Here is a 21,924-nt window from a genome sequence, read left to right on the forward strand (position 1 = left end):
ATTTCAGGATGCTTGCAAATGAAGGAGACGATGGATGGTGGTGCAACCTATAGGCACATGTTTAGAGAGGCGAACCAGGCAAGAGGATTGGCTTGCTCAGAGAGTGTTGTCTTCTCGATCCTAATGGTTTTGTTTCCTTTAGTTATTTAGTTATTGTAGTCTTCCTAAATACCTTTTTGTTTGAATGATATAGGTGTTTGGTGTGTGAAATTTTGCTTTTTAAGACAAAAAAACAACTGCCATTTCAGCAAATGGGTATTGTTTTTGCTGATATGGTTCTCATATATACTGACAAATGCTCCCTCCAAATTGCAAGCTGTGCTTTAAAAATCAACACGGATGTCCAACTGGAAAGCTGTAAGAGGTTGTTCAGCAGTTTAGTCTACACTAAACGTAGAAAAATCAGGACTGAGTCCCAGTCACGAGTTCTTCGATTCAACTGTGTGGTTTGGAAGCTTTGCCCTCAAAATGACCTTAGTCTGCACTTTAGCATTGGTATAAGCCTGTAATTCATATAGTTCTTTTTATAGCCATCATTACTCAACAATGTTTTAAAAATTGACCCAACAGAAACCTCAAAAACAAAAAGAAAAGCTTTTCACCACCACCCAATAAGTGTATGTGTAGCACCCAACTTCACAAGCTGACTTTTGGGATTTGGCATATAACTCAAAACTCATCTTCCAAGTATAAACCCACCTGTTGGTCAGTTCTGATGCTCCTAACGTTTGGTAGCAGTCTATTATGGCCTCAAGATCAACATCAGGGACCTATGGAAATCGGACTTGCTACTCACAGCGCCTCACATCAATTTTAATGGCATATAAATGAGGAAAAATTTCCAATTAATACCTTGTATTTTAGGCATAATGCTATTTTGGTCTCCGACCTTTAAAATATATGAGACAATTCAGTATTAACTTTCAAAATGTGTCAATTCAGTACCTATTGTTAATAAGCTGTTAATCAACCGTTACATTCTTTTAAAAAGACGCAAATGCCCTTTGAGTGTGACCTAATTTTCTTTATCAACCATCCAAACATTGACAAAAAAATTAACGGTCATAAATCCTTGCCTCTTTTTATTCAAGAAAGTTCTAGAATACCTACTGAGATGTGGTCCCAACTTTCTTGAATAGAAGAAGCAAGGATTTGGGATTGTTAATTTTTTGTCAACGTTTGAATGGTTGATAAAGAAAATTATATGACACTCAAAGGGCATTTGTGTCTTTTTCAAATACCACATAACAGCTTGTTAACAATTCATTAACAGTAGGTACTGGATTGACAAGTTTTAACAGTTCGGGTACTAAATTGTCACATTTTAAAGTTTGGGGACCAAAGTAGAGGGTACTAATCGGGAACTTTCCCTATAAATTAACCATTACATCTTTCCATGAATAATAACATATAAATATGGGAGATGTTCCTAACTCACTGCTAAAAATATTATGATGTTGGTGTGAGGTACACTCTATAAAGAGAAAATCCAGAATCCCAGCTTCAGCCAAATCTAGCTATAATGAATTCACATCTATGCCCCACAGGCGCCCCACATGCACATCTGGGTGTGCATTGGAAACTTCTCCCATACTTGTTATTGAGAGATGTTCCCAATGCACGGTTTAGATGTGCTGTGGGGTGCACCCTGTGGGGTGACAATGTAATCTCATCCATATTGCCAGAAAGACATGATATCGATTAGGCTTTGACCGATGAAAATCCACCTGGTTAATTCCGATGATTGGTTGTAAGCTTTTCAAAATATCATGTCTTTCTGGCATCATTCGACTTTGATATGAAAAAGATATGGTATCTGAAGAACTTCTGACCAATCAACTGGAATCATAACGTGGTAGCCAATCAAGTGTTATTTATCAAAATTCATAGGTGGATTTTGATTGGTCAAAACTCTTCCCATACCATATCTTTTCTACATCATAGATTTTCCCCATAACCTAACCCCAAAACAATACAAACAAGAAAAGGGAAATAATGACTTGAAGTCTTGAACAGTCAGTACAAAATGAGAAGAAAAAAAAAAAAAAAAAACAGACAAACAAATAAGCTTTTTGCCCAAAAGGGGAATAAATAGGAACTATTACTTTGATAAAACACGAAAAGAAAACCAGAGAAAATGCCTACAAAGCATAAACTATTAACATTGAAATCATTTTGTTTCGACAAAAACAATGCTATTAAATTTTTAAATGACCAAAGCTGGAGTCTGACTAGAGCTGCAACTTGAGAGGACTGAACCGGAAAAGAGTCAACACAGACCCAACCATACATGTGAAACGTAGGACCACGCCCAACCCGACCTAAACCCAGACTCTTTTGCACATAAATCGGGATGGGCTTGGTAAAGGCATAATTATTGGGCCAGTATATACAATGATATTAGTACGTTAAAAAAAGAATTCGCTTTAGCATGATTAACTAAATGGTCATTTTCTGTAGAGAGATCCAAGGTTCAAAGACAAGTTTTGACATTAAATTTATAATTTATGAATATAAGTCATGCCTACATAAGGCCAGATCTGGGTAACACTCAAGCTATATCCAATGCACCAGCCCAGGAATTTACCTGGCTCAAGTTTTAAATACAAAGGCCCATCCCAAATCCCAGAATTTGAATCCATGCCCAGAAATAGTTCTGGTTGAGTCAGGCAAGGATCGATTTAGCCCACCCATGCAACCCTAGGTCTCAGGACTCCAGAACTATCCCGTTTGCCAGGGGCTTCAAGCTGCGTTGACCGAGTAAATGGAGAAAAATAAAGTGTTATTACATTTAAAAGGATAATGGAAAAAATAATTCTAAATGATAACAAATAATCATAGATTTCAATCAATGGTGGCCTAAGTAATAACCACCATAGGCATTTTAAATTACAGAACAATACTTGAACACCGGAAGGTGCTAAGTGGCTCAGTAAGTAAGGTCTCTAGCTGCCCAGGTTGGTTTCGTGGTTTGGATAAACAAGACCTATCAACTAGGGGTGGTCATGAGCTGAGATTTTTACAAGCTATTCAAAATCGGTTCGTGAAAATTTTGATTCGATTTGGTCTAAACTGAGCTTCGAGCCAAACTTGAGGCACGCTCTCCGGGGAGCAAATCCAAATTCAGGGGAATGGGCTATTCATTTATGATAATAGTGAAGGCTTTCAGCTTTCCCTCGAAGACAAAATTGTATAAAATGTATATCAAATAAACACCATCAAATACCAAACATCCCCCAAGTTGTTCCATATCGTAAGAATTTAACAAATGGTCACTCATCCATATGATTCATCAGACCTTTTAGCCCTTCCTATTATGTAGTATCCAATTAAACAATTCATCATATCCTTTCCTACTGTTCATCTGACTAGAAAGCACATGCTTAATGCAGGGACTAGAGGGACAAACTGGTTTTATCTAAGAATCCATTTACCAAAAAAAAAATCCTAAGCATCCATTTACTTGGTCAGGAAGGATATGCAGTCCTAATAGGCCCTAGATTTTAGCTCTTAAACCCCCGAACAGGGGTGAACAAAAAAACCGACCGGTTTTTTCTTGATACAAAGATCACTGAGAGGTTCTGAAATTGCATCTGTGTTACAAAATAATACAGGTGACTTAAAAAACATGTTAGCGCATTTAGTGACCTGAAATTGAACCTCAAGTTTCTTGTTCGGATATCTCCCCATGACCGCACCTCACAAGCACCCCACCGCACATCTCGGCGTGCAGGAACATCCCCCGTAAATGTCATGGGGACTTCCAAATTAATGCAAGGTTGACATGAACTGTGGGGAGTCTGAGGCGCACCACAATAAATAACGATCATCAGTTTAATTTGCACCTATGGGCTATTGTTATCTATTTCAAGTTGCTTATATACGAATTAGCAACTTAGCATATTTACTCTTTTCCAATTACTACTGGTGGCCCTAGGTCCTCAATTATTACACAGTCTTCAGCACATTAAGCTGAGTTTGGAATTCATGTAAACGATGTAAATTCCGGTTCAGGGTAAATTTGCACTCTACTTCACTTTTGCATGTATTTGACAATATTACATTTATGCATTGACAAATGACAGCAATGTATATTTTCATTGATACTAAGATGTAAAAATACATAAATAAAAAAGAAATAAATTTGCATTCAAGTGGGCTTGTGATCAAAAAAAGGCATGCTTTATTGGAATTCATGTTTACATCCATTACAGCTAAAAGTCTGGTAAGAATGTAAATTTGTCAGTGCAAAACTAACCCAATTTTGCAATTTATATGAACCGTTTTACACTCTACATATTTGCATTCAAGTGGGCTTGTGATTAAAAAAAAAAAAGCATGCTTTATTGGAATTCATGTTTACATCCATTACAGCTAAAAGTCTGGTAAGAATGTAAATTTGTCAGTGCAAAACTAACCCAATTTTGCAATTTATATGAACCATTTTACACTCTACATATTTGCATTCACACTTATTTGCATTGTTTTCAAACACAGCTTTAGAGATGAAACATCAAAATAGAGGAAAATAAAAAAAAAAGTTAATAAGAGGAAATGTGTAAACAAAACAAATACAAGGGTCAATGTAATGGAAAATAATGTCTCCAACCACCAGAAATGACAGTATGAATAAGTTAACAACCAAAGTACAAAACTATGTAGAAAAAAAAAATTGAAAATTTTCCATGTACAACAAGAATATTCACATTACAAGTATGAGGGAGAAATTTCCATGCAGAATGAGCTATCATTCAGTTTTCCTTTTCTCATAACCAGGGACAGCTTGCTAAACCTAAATGACCGCATTTAGACTCACCAGGAAGGCATACAGCATCGGTTATGGAAGCCACTCTTAAGTTGCTCAACATGGCAGACTGAACCTTCAAATCCACAAACAGCTAGATCCTGGATTATAGTTTTGTGAAAAGTGCAAAAGATGTTTTATCTAAAGAATTACACCAAGTCTTCTGGCAACCAGCCCAACCAAACTTATAATAATCAAGGAAAAAGTAGGAAGAGATAAAACAACCATGAAGGCATTGGGTTTGGTATGAGCTACGGTTACCCTCAAGGATAATGCATCTGCTGCTATAAAAATTAGTCCACCTCAATCGCCCATGAAGAAGGGTCCAGAAAAACTCTCCATAACATCAAACTGCATGCTCTCTGATGGCTTCCAGTGACGCTTCCGCTGGTTTATAAACCAATTGTTTATTTGTTTCTGGTCAAGGCCCGTCAATTCAGCTAGCGCTAACTTATCAGCTTCCTGAACAATTAGGAATTGCAGAATAAGGCCATATATATCTTCATGAAAGAGTGCAATGTTTATGCACTTCAGTCTATAAATTTAGCAGAATATTTACTCCAGCTGGAGATTTGCGAAAAAATATATCCAGATCTTGGGAAAAAATACAACAATTTAATTAAAATAAAATGTGAAAAATAAATCATTATAGATAAGTAATTCAGCTTGTACTAAATACAAGAAACCAAACAAATTTAGCTTGTGTTCAATAACAACTAGAATCTGTAAAAGACATATTGCACAACCACAAAAGAAAACCTACAATGATAATCTAAAACCTCTACATGGAGATGGCGCTAAAATGGTAAATCTGAACCTTGTATATAACTTTTACCGTTGGATATGGCCATTTGTAGTGAATATTCCACCAGTCAAGTAGTGTTTGCCTTGCTTCCTTCGGTAGCTTTCCCTTCTTTTTTTTCTTAGAAAATTCATGCTTCAGACTACTAATATATCCACTATATTTACGTAAGAGCCTGTCCTTAAGCTCTCGTTCTTCATCTCTTGGTTGAACCTCTTGGGCATCAATCTCTCCTCCACTAAAATCATCCTCAGATGATCCAGCAGCTTCATCTGACCAGGATACCAAGCATAAGCAATCAGAACAACCCCCGCAAATCCATTTTAGGAAGATATAAAACTTATCAAAGAAAAATGATTTCAAACTTGACAGCAAAATATATAGAGAATAAAAAACAGGAGAAATGCATATGAAAAAGAAAAATTACAAATCCTTGTAAACATTTAAAAGAACATCACTAACAAACATCATGACCAAGGTGAAACATCGCTAGGGAAAATGGCAAAACCAAGCTGACCATGCATACGGATGTATTAAGGAATCCATGAAGACCATAGCCATTCCTCCAAAAGTTAATTGAGAATAAAGTTAACAGAACTAGCAAAGTAAAATGCGGAAGCATCTTGTATAAATAATGCTGGAGATGTTTTCATACAAGTCACCAAAGAATACAACCAAACTTAACACTAGAAGTGAGTGGGGGTGGGGGAAGGCTTATCAGTAAACCCAAACTGGGCGAATTTTAATATCTAACCACAATTTCATGCTTAGTCAAATCAGCAAGACAATAGTAACAGAAAACAAGATAATATCCTTAACAAAAAATTTGTCATGGTAAAAAACATCACCAGAGTTTAAAACTTATGGGTAATCAAGTTCACATAAAGTAAAATCATAAACCTGGCATTTGCCACCACATTTCAGAATTATACAATGACAAAAATAATGCAGATTAAAGAGATAATACACATGCAAAACTGCAAAGCACAAGTTTAATAGATCATGGCTTGCATTCCAAGTAATCTGTTACAAGCAATACAGGGTCAATGGCCCCAGTATAACAAGTGAAATCTGACGGTACAAAATTTATATAGGGGTACTTTCAGTACTTGATTTGCAACAAATATTCCCAGTTATATTCAAATTAGAAAATCATAGAAAAACCTAGTTCAGTGATAAAACCTATCTTCCATCGTGGGGGTATAATTGGTAAATTGAAAATAATAAATATTTGCATATCTATGAAGATGGGCCCAAATTGCTGAACCACATTAAATCTTGTATGCACTTTGTGACTGCATTTCCTTTCATGTTTTCTTGGTTTCTAGAACAACAATGTTGCTAAATTGATACAAAGAGATGGATATGCCTGTCTTAAACTCAGTATTCACTATCAATTGCCTTTTACATTGAGCAATGTGCAAGAATTTAAAAAAAAAAAAAAAAAAAAAAAAAACAACAACAACAGATTTGTACTCTGCAGAAGCATTTCTTATTATATTCCTTATGCTGAACAATGTAAAGGAGAACCTAATTTACAAAATTCAAGGAAAAAAACACAGTTTGCTAGCAAAGCTGCTGGAATCCACTTTAGGGAGAAAAGCCAACACTAAAGTGGCATTTGGATGCCTGAACTCTGAAATCTCTGTAAGTCTAATCAGATCTTATAGGGAGAAGAGTAGCCATTGCGGTTCTCTTTATATGTAAACATGACTACGAGGGGTATTCTTGTCATTGTCAAAGTTTTAAAATACTTAAAAAGTTAACACTGATGAGCACCACTACAAAAAAAAGTGATAAGTTTGCAACCTAACCACTTATAAATCAGAGCAAAATTTCAGAAATAAACATGCCTTTCAAAGGTGTAACCAAACACATCTATGGCAATCAGAAAAAGAATAATGTAGAATTCAGGTAGGTGGCAGGTCAGATACACTACTACGCAAGCCAGCCAGAAGTTGGTGATATCAACATCACAAGGATTTTTCCCCAAATAGTGGGGATTAGGCTGAGTTGAGTAGAGTTGCAAAAACTGACTTTCCATTTAAGGGATTAAGGCCCAAGAATGAGTGAATAGTGCTCACAAAGATAACCATTGCCCAATGTTGGTCCCAGCTATCTGGGGCCTTGGGAGGGGTAGACTGGACACAGTCCTACCTTTGGAGTTTTTTTTTTTTTTATTTTATTATTATTTGACAGAAAGCAGTCACTCTAACACTCAAGCACATTTAACTCACGATAAGAGTACTGAATAGGGAGGGTATAAAAGCATATTTAACTCACGATGATTTGGAAGGGCAAGAAAACAAAATAATTCGTATAAATTTGCGTCAATAAACATAAAATTTATCATGCTTTTTCTTAATATAAACCAACTAAGAGCAAATGATGAGTCAATCCCCAATAAACATAAGACCAACGCCGCCAGGATGGTTACATGTAACATATAAGGGTTTCTGTCAGTCATATCTCAATGGACTTCATTGCTGGATTAAACAGCATGAATGAACCATGGGACATTAAAGAGGTAAAACCATACAGAACAAGCTAGGATAGGAGTAGGGTGAGCCAAAACAAAAGGTACTCAAAATGGTCCTTACCAGGTCAACAAAATTCGTAGGCAAGTGAAAGAAATACATTCCAGGAGTATTAAATTACAAGAAATGCAATTGCAAGGTCAAATAAACTTCATATTCAATAATCACAAAAGCTGCCACTAAAGGAACACATGTTTCAAGTGTAAAGGAACTAGAACAAGAGGCAACATGCCCAAAAAATAGGAAGACGGAAGACACGGAAAGGAAAAGAGGAGGGTGCAAGAGGGCTCAGCTGGTGAGAGTCCAGCTCCGTTCTAACACCAAAGGACGGAAAAAGAAAATAAAGTTGCATCTCTAAGGTTTCAAAGTAAGCATGGAACTTGGAAGCATCAGTGGCAAAATGATAGACGATACAGGATCGACCATTACTTTTTACCCTGGGAAGTGGGAATAAGTCAGGAATGGAAAAGAACAATAACATAATAAACGACAAGAAATTATTATTAGTTGGCAGAAACAAAATTAAATCTGAGATTAGGATACCGTATTCAACAATCCAGAGAGCATTCCTTTCAATACTACTGTCAAATTGCCAATGACTACAAATACCAAGGACTCCAAGATTCTCACCGTCCCCTAATTTCAGGGCAAAATTTCTACCAATTCCACCGCGTCAAATCCACTTGTTTCTTTTCAATGTGGGTACGCGTGAGAGAGAGAGAGAGAGAGGGTCTCGTATTCTTCTTGTTTGCAGGTCCTTAAACGCAGTGGACGTCGAGTTCCGATACCTCGTGCAGCGAGGAACCAAAAGGCTATGAAATTGTGAGTAATCACAAAATAACACTTCCTATTGGAGATGCCGATATCCCACCAGTAATTTGAATCAGCGTAGTCAAGCAAAGACAATGCTCACTAGGCACCCATCCTACCAATTTCCCATCAACTCTCGCGTGCTTTTATTCTCCAATCAAATGACAGTCCAAAGCGCCCACTACGAACCAGGCTGCAGGCACATTCTATGACCACACTACTGGAGACGCAACATCCACGTCTTTTTTTTCTTTTGGATGTAAGAGTTGTTCATCCAAGCAAAGCAAAATCTTAGTAAGATGCGTATCAATCAACACCAACCAAACTAAGATGTAGTTTCCTTGCCCAAAGCTTCCATCTAATACCCATCAGAGATTTCATCAGAATTCATGGGGTTTTGATTGGTCAATAATCAGATTTTACTATTTTACCTATCTCTATGCCTGAAAACAAAACAAGTTTAACCATACCTTTCAACAGTTCCAAAATAACTTAATGGTAAAATCAAATAGGGTAGGCCACTCGGTGGTTGCCTCCTAATGTACCGTAAGTTCTTGGGTTTACATCAACCTTAACCCTTTTATCCCACTCCCTACGTGTATTATCTTTAGGCTCCGTTTGGGAAGAGTGGAAATAAAATATGTTCGGTATCAATACAAATTAATAATAAGAATGTAAAGTTAGTTTAATTTTGCAAAAAGATAGTTTTGTAGTCACAACAAACAAATTTAAGTTGTGATGGGTATGAATAAGAATTCCAAGTTGGGCAACTTCGTTTACCACTGGTTTGAATGCAAACCTTTTTTTTTTTTTTAATTCATGATTGTTATCATTGTCATTGCACAAATCCATTATTATTACATGCCTACAAAACTGAACCAGAGTGCACAAATGCGTCAAACCAGCGTTTGAACTCTTCCATAACCTTACATTTTAATAGATGATAAAAAATCTGCTGTGACTTGATGGTACTGTCATGATTTCCAAACCATCATTAACCCAAACCCAAATGGTTGGACCGTTCACCCAGATACCATCAGAGCAACTGGTTCCATTTCACTCCTAAACCGTTCCTTTTTGCCAACCAATTCAACCCAAACAATGGCTTTTAGTCATTTTTGTATTTTTTTCTAAATTGCTACATGCCATCTGTTCAGACCAGACAATCACACCACTAACCCAAAAACCGGTGGCCAAGGTGATTCTCGTTTTAGGTTGGTTTTTAAAACATTTTGACCTATATATTAACAACATATAATGATATGAAAAATAAAAACACAAAATTAGCACCCAAACAATAGCTTTTAGTCATTTTTGTATTTTTTTCTAAATTGCTACATGCCATCTGTTCAGACCAGACAATCACACCACTAACCCAAAAACCGGTGGCCAAAGTGGTTCTCGTTTTGGGTTGGTTTTTAAAACATTTTGACCTATGTATTAACAACATATAAAGATATGAAAAATAAAAATACAAAATTAGTTTATGCCCAGTTGGTCACACCTAGACCTGTTCATGGGCCGGGTCGGGCTCGGGCCGGGCTTTTACTCTTCATAAACAAGATTTTGTTAGGCCCGAGCCCGGCCCGACCAACGGGCCTACAACTTGGGCCCGAGCCCAACTCTAATAAAAAGCCTGAAGCCCGAGCCCGAAGCCCGACCTAACAAAAAGATAGATCGGAGTTTGTGTCTATATTCGCTACCGGTACCTGTGTCTGTGTCTGTGTTCGCCGCCGACCAAACAATAAGAGACAAAAGGGCAAAGAGAAAGGACTTGTTGCCGGTGCCTGAGTTCACGTCTGATAAATGAACTGAGCTGAGATTCTGAGAGTGAGGAGGAGAAATGAGAAGAGGAACAACCGAACAATGAAAAGAGAGAGAGAGAAAGAGAGGATTCACAGCTAGTGCCTGAGTTTGCGTGACTCGCATCTAATAAATGAGATGTTGAGATCGATTCTGAGAGAGAAGGAAAAGTGAGAAGACTCTTGAGAATGTTTGGCCATGCGAGACTATGACCGAGAAGGGAGTTTGTTCGGCTAAGAAAAAGACATGAGTGATGAAAGGGGATGAGAAGAGTTAGGGTTAGGGTTTAACTTATACAAAAGTCGGGCCATGCCGGGCTTTTTTAACAAATCCCAAGCCCAGCCCGTAAAATAATTGGGCTCGGGCTTTTAGGCCCGAGGTCAAGCCCGCAGGCTAAAATACATGCTCAAGCCCGTCCGGGGGCCAGGCCGGGCCTGCCAGTCGGGCTACATGGCCATGAACAGGTCTATTCACACCCAACAAAAAGCAAATCTACTTTAGAAAGTATTACAGCCGATGCATGTCAAAAGAGGCATGATACATCCACTGACCAGGGCAGATATCCAAATACCAATCATATATTTAAATTTAAAGAAACTATGATACAAAATATATGTGATGTTATGAAAAGCTAAAAAACAATGTAATAATTGTAAAAATCGGAAAGAAATAAATATCCTGTGTACCAAGTAGACTTGATACATGGAATTCCAATTACCATTATAAACTTGTAATATTTGACATAATTTTACTGTTTATGTCTAGGAAATATAAAAGGTGCCCATTGTTCAAAAAAATAAAAAAGAAAATATGAAAGGCGCCAGCTAGCCTACAGTTGATGTCTCTGGTTGGCTGCAACGGGGGCCTGGGGTCGAATCCAACCTTCGCCCAGGTTGGAGGGTCTACGGTTACCCCCTATTAATTAGAGCTCCTACTACTTGGACTAGGCTAGACTGAACACAACCCAAACCAAGCCCAAAACACTAGAGATGGGTTAGGATGGGTTGAAGTTCAACCATGCATGTATAATTTCCGTATATTTATGTATATATATACATAGGCAACAATGCATTTATAAATGTATGTATCAATACATTTATGTATATATATACACATGTATGCATGTATAATTTACGTTAAAAATTTTAAGGGCAAATTTATTTCTAAAACATGACAATCATGTTCTTTTAACACATAATAATATTAATACTGAATTAATATAATCTATATAATGGGTTCTTAGCAAAGAAAGGGCTGATGGCCAGTATGTTGATTGCATCATATTACTTAACAAGATGTCAGAAGACTTTGAATTTTGATAACTGAGGCAGACTGAAAGACTTAATGCTCATCTTTTAACAAATAAGTTTTTGCTTGGGTTGGTTATTAAACTAGAATATTTTATTATTTAATTATTTTAGGGAAAATGACCACTCAGTCCAGATCAGAATTTTATAACCCAATAGTATAGGGGGAATGCATCCTCACCGTGAATTGATGCCAAATTCACGGGCAGGATGTAGTTTATAGGTGGGGAGAGGGACTAGTAGGGGGGCTGGAATTCAGAATTCTGCATCGGGTGTATCCATACTTCTCCAATTATTTTATTCATTAAGACAAAAGAACAAATATTAAGTTCAGCCACTTGGCGGATATCAAATGGATCATAAGATTTATGTCGGGTTCCCCTACCAATTACTCCACTGTCCGGTGTACACCGTTTCTGATTCCAAAGAAAGTTAGATTCGATTTCGCCGAGCCTCTAGATAGTCCAGATGCTTTGAAAATTGAACTTAGTTATGAATTCGTTGGTTTGTATAGGTTGTATTATAATATTAAATAACACCTCTCCATGGAAGAGAAAGCGTACCTGTTACCTGGCCTCCTGGCTTTCCAATCCCCAGCAGAAAGATAGCGCGTTTGCACATTGCAGAATGTCGCCGGACGCCAAAGCCCCCGGCCGAAAATAAACTATCTTCTGAAATGACAACTACTTTAGCAACACAGTGACACTGGAGGGAAGAGAGAGAAAGAGATGCGTGGGAGCGGAACCGGCGGGTCGATGTGACTTGCAGGCTGCAGCAATAACAAACCACGGCACTACCTATTATCAATTGGATTGGAGTGATCACCGCAGAAGATCGGGACGATCACCCTATACTACGCCCCTACCAATTTCAGCGTTCACATTTAGAAATGTAGCCCAAAAGATTACAGTGTAGTGTAGTAGACTAGTAGTGTACAATAGGCGCACAGCTAAACCCCTTAAAATCTTCTATAGCCTTAAATCTAGACACAAGTTAGCCTTTGAATGACAAATACGAGTGAGAGAGATTTAATCCAACGGCCTTTTCGTTTCATCTATATTAGCACTGTCGCAGGAAAACAAGGAATAAAAATGCACATGCAGAGTCTTACCCTACAAACAATCAAGCTTAAAAGTTAATAGACTTCAAATGACTAGGTTTGCATTAAAAGAAAGAACTGCACTGGCGAAATCAAGAACAAAATCCTCAAGCTTTTCTAGACACTAATGCCTCATCTTGAAACAATTCCACGTTCCAATCCTATCACTAGAGTGCTAGAACAAGCCTAATAACAATTGAACACTAGCTTCCCTAAGGAAAAAAAAAAAAAAAAACTGTGGGAGATCTGGCTTATTCATCACTGCTTTCATGCATGGCTTATGGCTAAACACTACACCTACAAATATCCAAAATATATTACTACTTTTTGGGCGAAGATAGACTTGCAACTTCACTCAAAATCATAGAACCAGTATTAGCTTATAACTTATGATGAATAGAAGATAAGTTTCAGCTTTGTCCACAACCATCAATAACTTTTTGTCCACAACCAGATCATACCACCACATCCTCAAACATTTTTCAATCCTAATGGGTTAAAGAAAAAGACGAATATTCTAACAATCAATATTTGTCATCTTCTTCCCAGCAGTTTGGAGAAGCTAGATCTACACTTGAATACTACTATCCATAATCGAAAACAGTTGCACATGTTCCAGGGGGAAATCATAGAAAAGGTATTTCAAATGAATACTACTATGACCGCTGTCAAGAACTCACATCTCTATTAATTGCTTAGTGCAGTGATAAAATCTTGGGCTCACAATCATGAGAATCTGGGTTTGAGTCTGAGAGTAGAGTCGACTTCATGCCAGAACAAGCAAAGTGTAAGGTTCATCTCCAGTTCACCCTCCAAATACCACAAATAGCCAGGACCAGAATTGGGTTATGACCCTTCTACAGATTACCAAAGTACTAAAGAAGTGCATATGGATGTTGCAACCTATTACCGCCATGCTAGAGTATCATGGGAGCAAATAAGTAGTAAGCAACAGAAATACATATGGAAAATAGTACACCAATTACTCGGATTAAAAACTCAAGGTTATGAGTGGTCACTTGATACACAAACAAAATTTTAACCTAGCATCATGATTCATCTGCACGTAACATGTGATCACAGTGGAAATATACAACTTTTAACTTCAGATGGCCCTCACAATTTTGAATGCCTACAATAGATTTGTTCCTCTTCTGTAAATTGATAACACGGATTTGTCAAATGGAAACAAGTGGCCTATCATAACCACACCAAACATTAACATGGTGAAGAGGATAGTAAATTTCTATAGAAATCAGGGGTTGTTAAAAACATGCATAGCACATAATATTAATTCAAATAGCGTTTTTTATCAGCAATATTATTCATTTTGTGGGTATAGGGGATTATATAAACATGTATAGCTCATAATATTAAGCCAAATAGCTTTTAAGTACTGTTCTAAAAAAGTAGAATCTAACAGAAAGGACAAGGGGATTATATAAACCAAGTACGAGGGGAGAAACAATAGCAGGTGTGGTAAAAGGGAATCTGTATTTTAGAACATGATATATACATTCGGGTTATCAACTTATAAAAATGAACCAGCTAGCCATAGTTGTCAAGGAAGCACCAAGGCAACAAAAAGCATTCGTGGAGGATCACTTCGCCTAAACACCAACATATCTTGTACAAGGCATTATAAAATATTTTCACATTTTTTTCTAAGATTATAATAATAAAATAAACATTATTAGACTAAATTATTCATTTTGTGGGTATATATACAAAGTCTTTTTACTTAGGGTTCAATAAATGCTCCAGTTGGTGTATGCTGGCCTGAATCCGTGAAGACTTCAAAACCTGAATTGATAAGCAAGAATTTAAAATTTTTTTCTACACATATATTTTCTGCTTTCTTTTTTCTTCTCATGAATATGTTGATTTCCTATATTTTGATATGAATTTTAATCTTTTTGATGGAGATTATTTCTGAAATAGTGAAAGATGATTGATGGGTTGCCAATGGAAACTACAGGATTACCAATACACCCCCATCAGCTATCGCCAGGCCTCACCATGGTGCCTAGAAAACCATACACCTAACAATGACTTCTTTTAACTTCATTTGCCAATCTGAAACAAATCACAACTTTTTAATCACAATGATGCATTCTACATAGAAAAGGCTGTTACTCCCACATCAATTTCATTAGTTCCACAACCAAACAACCAAAACACCATTAACCAAGCAATCTATTACCAAACAAATTCTTAAAATAGCACAATTTTATTCGGTATCTATGTGTTGCAGTCTTCACTTTATAAATAACTACTAAAACAACAATACAAGTAAAAAGGTTGACTATGCTTAGCAGATATTCAAATAACTTCAGCAGTTACTCTATAGTTATACACAGCCAGGACAGGAAAGTCAACAGAGCCCAAGAGAAGGAAAATATTGGTAAGCCATCACACACAACCAGTAAGTCTTACAAAAATATGGCTTTAGGTACTTCCCTGAGAGACGAGATCACAAGTGTCTAATGAAATTCACTGATGACGTACCACTCATTTTAACTCCTACCAGACACAAGCATCCTTCCACTGCCAACAGATTGACATGTAACCAAAAAGTTTTAAGCCCTAAACACTCGATTTCATATGATGTTCAGTCCTGATCATCGTGCAACTCTGGGCACTCGGGAGGACACTTGTGCCCTTCATGGAAGGAGAAATTAAAATCAGTCAAGTACAAGAAAGATTTCATGTTTGCCAGGTTCTATTATACACAGTCTAAGATATTGACTTACAATGAAACCTTTTCCAGTGCCAAGGAAACATTTAGGTCTAATCTTTGGTTGACATCACCAACCAAGCAATTGGAATAGAAATCCCTCTTGACGAGTAACTCAATGCAGACATCATTTCAGATTATTAATTTCACATTTATTTAGTTTTAATCAGATTGATTAGAAAAACAAATCCCTCTTTATAACAATTTATAACTTTATATTCAAACTTTAACATTTTGCTCCAATAAAAAAAGGGGCATCATCCAATTCATAAGCATTCAAAATAAGGAAAATTTGCTAGAAAAGATAGAAAGAACGATATTGTACTAAGCTTGCCTAATAATACCAAAACAAAGTTGTGCAAAGAAGACCTACATCTCAATATCTGCTGCCTATAACATTTATATATTGACCTAACGTGAATTCATGCCAATGGATTCAAGAGGGTAAAAATAGTTACAATATTATTAAACAGGGGAAAATGACAGAGGAACAAACCTATACAAACAAACCAACCCCAGTAAATGCAACAGAATCCCCTCCTTGGCACATACACCAGATGTACAAACAACACATTAAAATGAGACTTGAATATAAATAGGGTTGGACCATGCTAGTCAATGCTATTAAATTGTAGGGAAGATCACATGTGACCGGGAAGACATTTACTAAAAGACCATATTAGTCATGGATTTATAAATGAAGGTTCCTCGAAAGAAAGAAAGATCTTTATCTTTTCTTCCCCTTATTATGATTTATGTTATAAAGAGAAATAATTGAAAGTATTTTAAAAGTTAGAAGTGCAACTAAAGCACAAAGAGATTCTTAGAGAGTAAACCACAATAAACAAGGTCAGATGCATACCATAACAAAGTGAGATGCTACTTTTGAAAAAAAAAAAAAAAAAAAAAAAACAATGACAAGCAAAACTTAAATCCAAAGTATGGAAATCTAAATTGGTTCAGATATCGCGTTGTTAACACCAAAGTTATAGACTTTTTTTATAAAAATAAAGTTTTCATAAAAATAAAAGGAACATGAACCAGCAGTTTTGTTCTTTCAAGCCCTAGTATAGTAAATTATGTAGTCAGTATGAAATTAAATGTTAACTCATCAAAATATGGCAACAATCCAGGCTAGGTGAAATTGAGTTCAGGCAAGGCACACTACACAAAATGAACTTTACCCATGAGCCTAAGCACACTTAGGTGCACCCTTTAAAGAACTGACTGAAAATTGAAGATTAGATACGGGGTATCCTCCCTTTGATACAAATGATGTCATCTGATCGATCAAATGAACTTAGGTTACTGTAGAAATAACTGAGCTCTTGCATTCTCAGGGAGGATTAATTGATGTCCAGTCAAACAGGCAAGAAAATTTAATAAGCTCACTTTTGAGGCCTAGGACAAATATTAGCTGTGACCGTGGAATAACAATTATTTAATTGCAAGAATCTTTTTCCTTTCCTCATCTTTTTAATTACTAATTATTTTCCTGGTCTTTTGTTTTTCCATTTTTGTTGGCCTCATTGGATTCAATTTATCCAAATAAACTGAAGGTTATTGTCATTACATGATTAATTACTCAAGACACCCAAGTGCATGGAGTTGTATATTAGTTTTACTCGTTCCGGGTCTCCAAGCTGAGCTCTTTTAGATTACAAGGGATGATGTTCTAAGTTGCAGATGTACCCAGATTTAGATTTCCCCCTCTCTTTTGTTTTCCCTCTTGAAGATATTCTGCTGATTTGTTCTTCATAACTTGAAAAAAAAAAAAGCTGAGATATCAAAATCAGAAACCCTAGGACAAAAAGGTTATTTCTATTGTTCATTTTTTCTGACAGGAAAAGCACACGTAACTGAAGATTGAAGATAGAAAAGAAACAGCACAGGCTCAGATAGAGAAAACTGGAAAACAAACAAACCAAAGATACAACAACAACAGCAACAATATTAATAATAATAATTCTGTTACAAACTTCTGGACTGGAATGTCGTTATCTCGAGTTTATTTCGTTAGACATTACAATTTTCCGTTACTGGAGCAAAATACAAATTCTAAGCTTCCAACTAGATGGACTAAAATGGTTGAAATTTTCTTTCCTGCAAGAAAAAGTAATTTTCCCAAGATAATGATCCTTTTCAGTATTTATGGATTATTGTTCTTATCTGTTTGTGAAAGAACTTTGTTCCTCAGTATTAATGTCAGAGCCTTCTGCTCAATATCAATACCACTGGGACTTGTGAAAACAACAGCAGTTCCCACGAGTCCTTTTTGCTAAACTGAACCAGCTAAAATGGTACTGTGCGCCAGATGACTATAACTCGAAACAAAATAAGAACTAATTTTATAAACAAAACCAATCCAAAAACAGAAGACAAAACCTATCCAGAAAAAACCATGAGAAATAATGCACTAATAGTCATTGCAACAAAACTGGCAAGAATATACCAAACGCATATTAAGGAAGAAGAGAGAAATAATATTGCACGGAAATCAATATCTACATAAAAATAAAAGGATTGTCATAATTGGGTATTTGTATAAATAAATATTTTTCGAGAGAGACAGAGATTAAGAGAGAAAAACCCGAAACGGAACTTCTGGAAGGACCTTTGCATAGATTCCTGAGCTGCATTTGTATCTCGGTCAAGAACGTGGTTGCTTCATCGAATGGCCTTGAGAGATCCGTTTTATACTTGACCAGCATATCGCAGTAAGTTTCCTGAGAAGAGAAACGAAGAACAAGATGGAGAAATATTAAGAAGCAGGAACTTAAAATGAGTTGTGTGTGTGTGTGTGTGCAAGAGCGAGAGAGAGAGAGAGAGAGAGAGTGACCATAAATTGATCGAGTTCGGGATCGGCGCCTAAACAAGAAGAAACTGCGTTTCTTTTACAGACGAAGTATTCTCGCTGGACTTCATCCAAAAGAAGTGCTATGTCCTCGGGCGCTCCGACCTGCAGATATCAATACCAATAGAATTGGAACTCCTACAAAAAAAAAATTGAAGATAAACAAACAAGTTCCTGACATGATAAGTATGATAAGTAGAGAGAGAAACCACAGGTTGAAAACATTGACAGCAGATAAACAATTTCCGATGTAACTCAAGGGACATAGCGCAATGTGAGTTTCAGACAAATATTGCTGTAGATTAAAACAATGGCGACAGGTTATCAGCGAGAAACAAATCGACGATTCCCAAAACTTTTAGAAACTGCCAAAAGCATCCTTGTTTGGTCTTGTGATAGTTCGAGAAGCGAAGCTTGAACACTTGGAGAAAAGGAAAGAACAGCATCATTTGAACGCATAGCTCTCTCCTATGAAGTTAGAATAAAAGCCAATGAACAAAGAAAAAAAATAACTCAAAGAAGAAAAAAACAAGTATGAATCCTCGAGCTCTAACGACTAAGGAGGGAAAAGAAACTACCTCCAAAAGACATCTCGTATTTTAAGGCAAAATCGAACACAGACGTGGTTAATTTGTAAGAGATCGAAACAAAGATTGGAAAGCAAGGAGCGCTGAAGCTTCCATCGACCAAGATATTTGATCGATTTGCTGTATATATCATTTAGAAGTATACAAATATTACCTTACAATCTACGTAACGTAAAGCTTCTTAAATCTCAAGCAACTGTTAGTGATCAGTACACTATACACTATGTACGTAGAGAGAAAACAAATTCGGATTTTCTTTTATCTGAGGAAAGACAAGAACATATTTGTTAATACCATTTCGCTTCCAATCACAAACCAGAATTCAACAAAAAACAATATTCCCTCCAAAGTTTTCCGTTCTATTTATTTAATTATCCGACGACTTTTGCACCCGAGAAAAGCTCTCGACGCCGGAAAAAAAAAACTCTTTACCTTCTGGCAATCGATGTAAGCTTCAAGTAGTCTTGGATAACAAGGATGAGAAGCAATTTTCACTTTAATCTCATACAACTCATCTTCTAGCACACCACGAGCAGCAGTAATACCATCATCCCCTACCCTCCGTTGAATTTCTGGCGTGACCGAAGCATCCTCGGATAAAGCGGGAGCGGCGGAAAACAACTGATCCGGTGCGAAGATGGGAACCCGATCGCGAAAAACTCCCGCGGAAAGAAAGCTCTGACAATCCATCGGGGAGAAAAGATTACCCGGCGACAATGAAGCCTGCTCTGAGTATTCGACCGTCGGATGTAGTCCGTACATTTCGTCCATCATTATCGTTGCAATTCTTTAGTCTTCACAGATAGGGTTCACTGCTATATAGGTTATTTCTGAAATTTTTTTTCAAAGTTTCTATTTATCGTCAATATTATTTTTTCTCTGATTTTCTCATCTGTAAGTTCCACCTCTTTCCTGGGTTGTGGATTTTAGCGTACAAGGGAGATGATGAACCTGATTAGCATAGCTGCTGTGCATAGGTTTCTCTCCCTCTGTCTCCTCCCACCCTCCCGTTTCCCCGGTTCCCCCCTTTTTCCTTTTGATATTCTTATTCTTATTTTTTTTTAAGGTAACTCGAGTCTCACGGTTATAAATATATATAAAATATAAACAAATAAAAAAGAGTAGAGAATGATTGGATCACTCGAGGGTGCGCTATTCACGGTCTTACGTGGCTAAATTAATGGTGACGTGATAGATATACAAGCATTCACTTGAATTGAACGCTTGGATGATGATGACGATGAAAAGAATAAGCGAAGAATAACCACCTGTAAAATAAGGCCATCAGGCATAACATACAAAGTTGAGAGCAGCGATGATGAAAGATTGGCACAACATACAAGATTAAGCTGATCTGTTTGCGGTAAATCCATGTGGCAAATAGAAGATTTCGTCCATATTTTTTGCTCCAAAGTGTGAGATGGGAACAGATCTTTCAGGCCAGCGGCTACGATCTTACCCACGTAAACCCCCAGGGGCCAGGACACGTTAGACTAACATATCTTCTCTCCCATCCAGGATCACAGAGCGCGGCAACTAATAATCTTACCGACTAATCATCCATTACTGCCTTAGAACTAGAAAAATAAGCCATCGGATTGGAATATATAACAAGGTCCAGGGTCTAGCTTTTTGAAATTGTTAATGGAATCGGGTTTCGTGGTTGTTTGGGACGCGATTGGCGATTGGACAATAACTTAACCTTTCCCGGTGGCCGACACGATTCTTCATGTTCCTCGTGTTCAAGACGACTTCTGGTCACCCCGAAACGCTAACCGGATTCAGTCAGTGCACTACCCGTTCCAACAGTCATGCATTGGGAATATTTTACGGAGATGTTGAAGGCTGTTCGAACGGGCCGTGCACTGACTGAAGCCGATCTCAGAGCATGGCCTCTACTCACGCAAGAGCCTTGATTTGCTGCATTAGGACTCTTAACAATTTAAGATTTGATCGAGATAATCAATGTCGGATAGGAATCTTTTTAACTCATAACTAGATAGGGTAGACCGAGGGTCCACGCCCACAGTTTCAGAGGACCATAGTCGCAGTAGTCTTTTCACATGGCTGAACAAGGTCTAAAATGCTGACCAGAGAGGGCTTTTGCTAGGCTGTCAACACCCTGTACAGAGAGATTCCTATCCAACGAACTAGGTAGAGATTCTGAACCAAAAGTGTTCCATCATGTCTCTCACAAGAAAGATTATCAAGAATATAATCTCATGTCACCAAGTTCCATCACGCCTCGTAAATCTCCTTTACCAGTTTACCTTGTACTAATTCAGTTTCTTTTCCCTTTTTATTATTTACACCTACATACCTTTTTTTTTTGTTATAAATAATTAAATATGCATTAGAGTAGAGGGCCTATTTGATAAGGGAAGAAGACAAACGATATGAATCTGATCATAATTAAATCTTTAACTGTTTTAAGCATATTTTCCTTAGCCCCTTTTTTTTTAAGTTAATGATAAGGAAAGGGGATATGACGATCTATTGTTCAACCTACGATACTAAAGTAGACAGGTAGACTTGAATGTCTTAAACGTGGCAGTTGTCTCTGGTGAGCCATTATTTGAAGTGG

At 37.0% G+C, this 21,924-nt stretch overlaps 1 protein-coding gene across 3 annotated transcripts; it reads right to left on the bottom strand.

Moving 5' to 3' along the window:
• Window positions 1-4,521: 4,521 nt before the first annotated feature.
• LOC104593148 (homeobox protein knotted-1-like 6) lies at window positions 4,522-20,380 on the bottom strand. Of its 3 annotated transcripts, none has more exons than XM_010252868.3 (5): window positions 19,773-20,380; window positions 18,739-18,858; window positions 18,514-18,625; window positions 5,640-5,878; window positions 4,522-5,266 (listed from the first exon to the last, which is right to left on the bottom strand). In XM_010252868.3, exons 1-5 carry the CDS (start codon window positions 20,112-20,114, stop codon window positions 5,108-5,110), a joined length of 972 nt encoding a protein of 323 aa, XP_010251170.1. In that variant the 5' UTR covers window positions 20,115-20,380; the 3' UTR covers window positions 4,522-5,107. The 3 variants fall into 3 exon arrangements, with proteins under 3 accessions (XP_010251170.1, XP_010251169.1, XP_010251168.1); XM_010252867.3 differs by having other exon boundaries at window positions 18,502-18,625; window positions 19,773-20,379; XM_010252866.3 differs by having other exon boundaries at window positions 18,490-18,625; window positions 19,773-20,379.
• Window positions 20,381-21,924: the final 1,544 nt, after the last annotated feature.

The sequence above is a fragment of the Nelumbo nucifera genome, chromosome 3, assembly GCF_055504915.1.
Source record: "Nelumbo nucifera cultivar China Antique chromosome 3, China Antique-T2T, whole genome shotgun sequence".
Taxonomy (NCBI): domain Eukaryota; kingdom Viridiplantae; phylum Streptophyta; class Magnoliopsida; order Proteales; family Nelumbonaceae; genus Nelumbo; species Nelumbo nucifera.

What these genes read in the sequence shown, in the direction of transcription:
- LOC104593148 (XM_010252866.3), bottom strand. Translation starts at nt 20,114, where the DNA reads ATGATGGACGAAATGTACGGACTACATCCGACGGTCGAATACTCAGAG. An exon ending in TTCCAGAAGTTCCGTTTCGG is followed by an intron (nt 5,879 to 18,489) that starts GTTTTTCTCTCT and finishes TATCCTGGTCAG; the next exon opens with ATGAAGCTGCTGGATCATCT. An exon ending in ACAAATGGCCATATCCAACG is followed by an intron (nt 5,267 to 5,639) that starts GTAAAAGTTATA and finishes CTAATTGTTCAG; the next exon opens with GAAGCTGATAAGTTAGCGCT.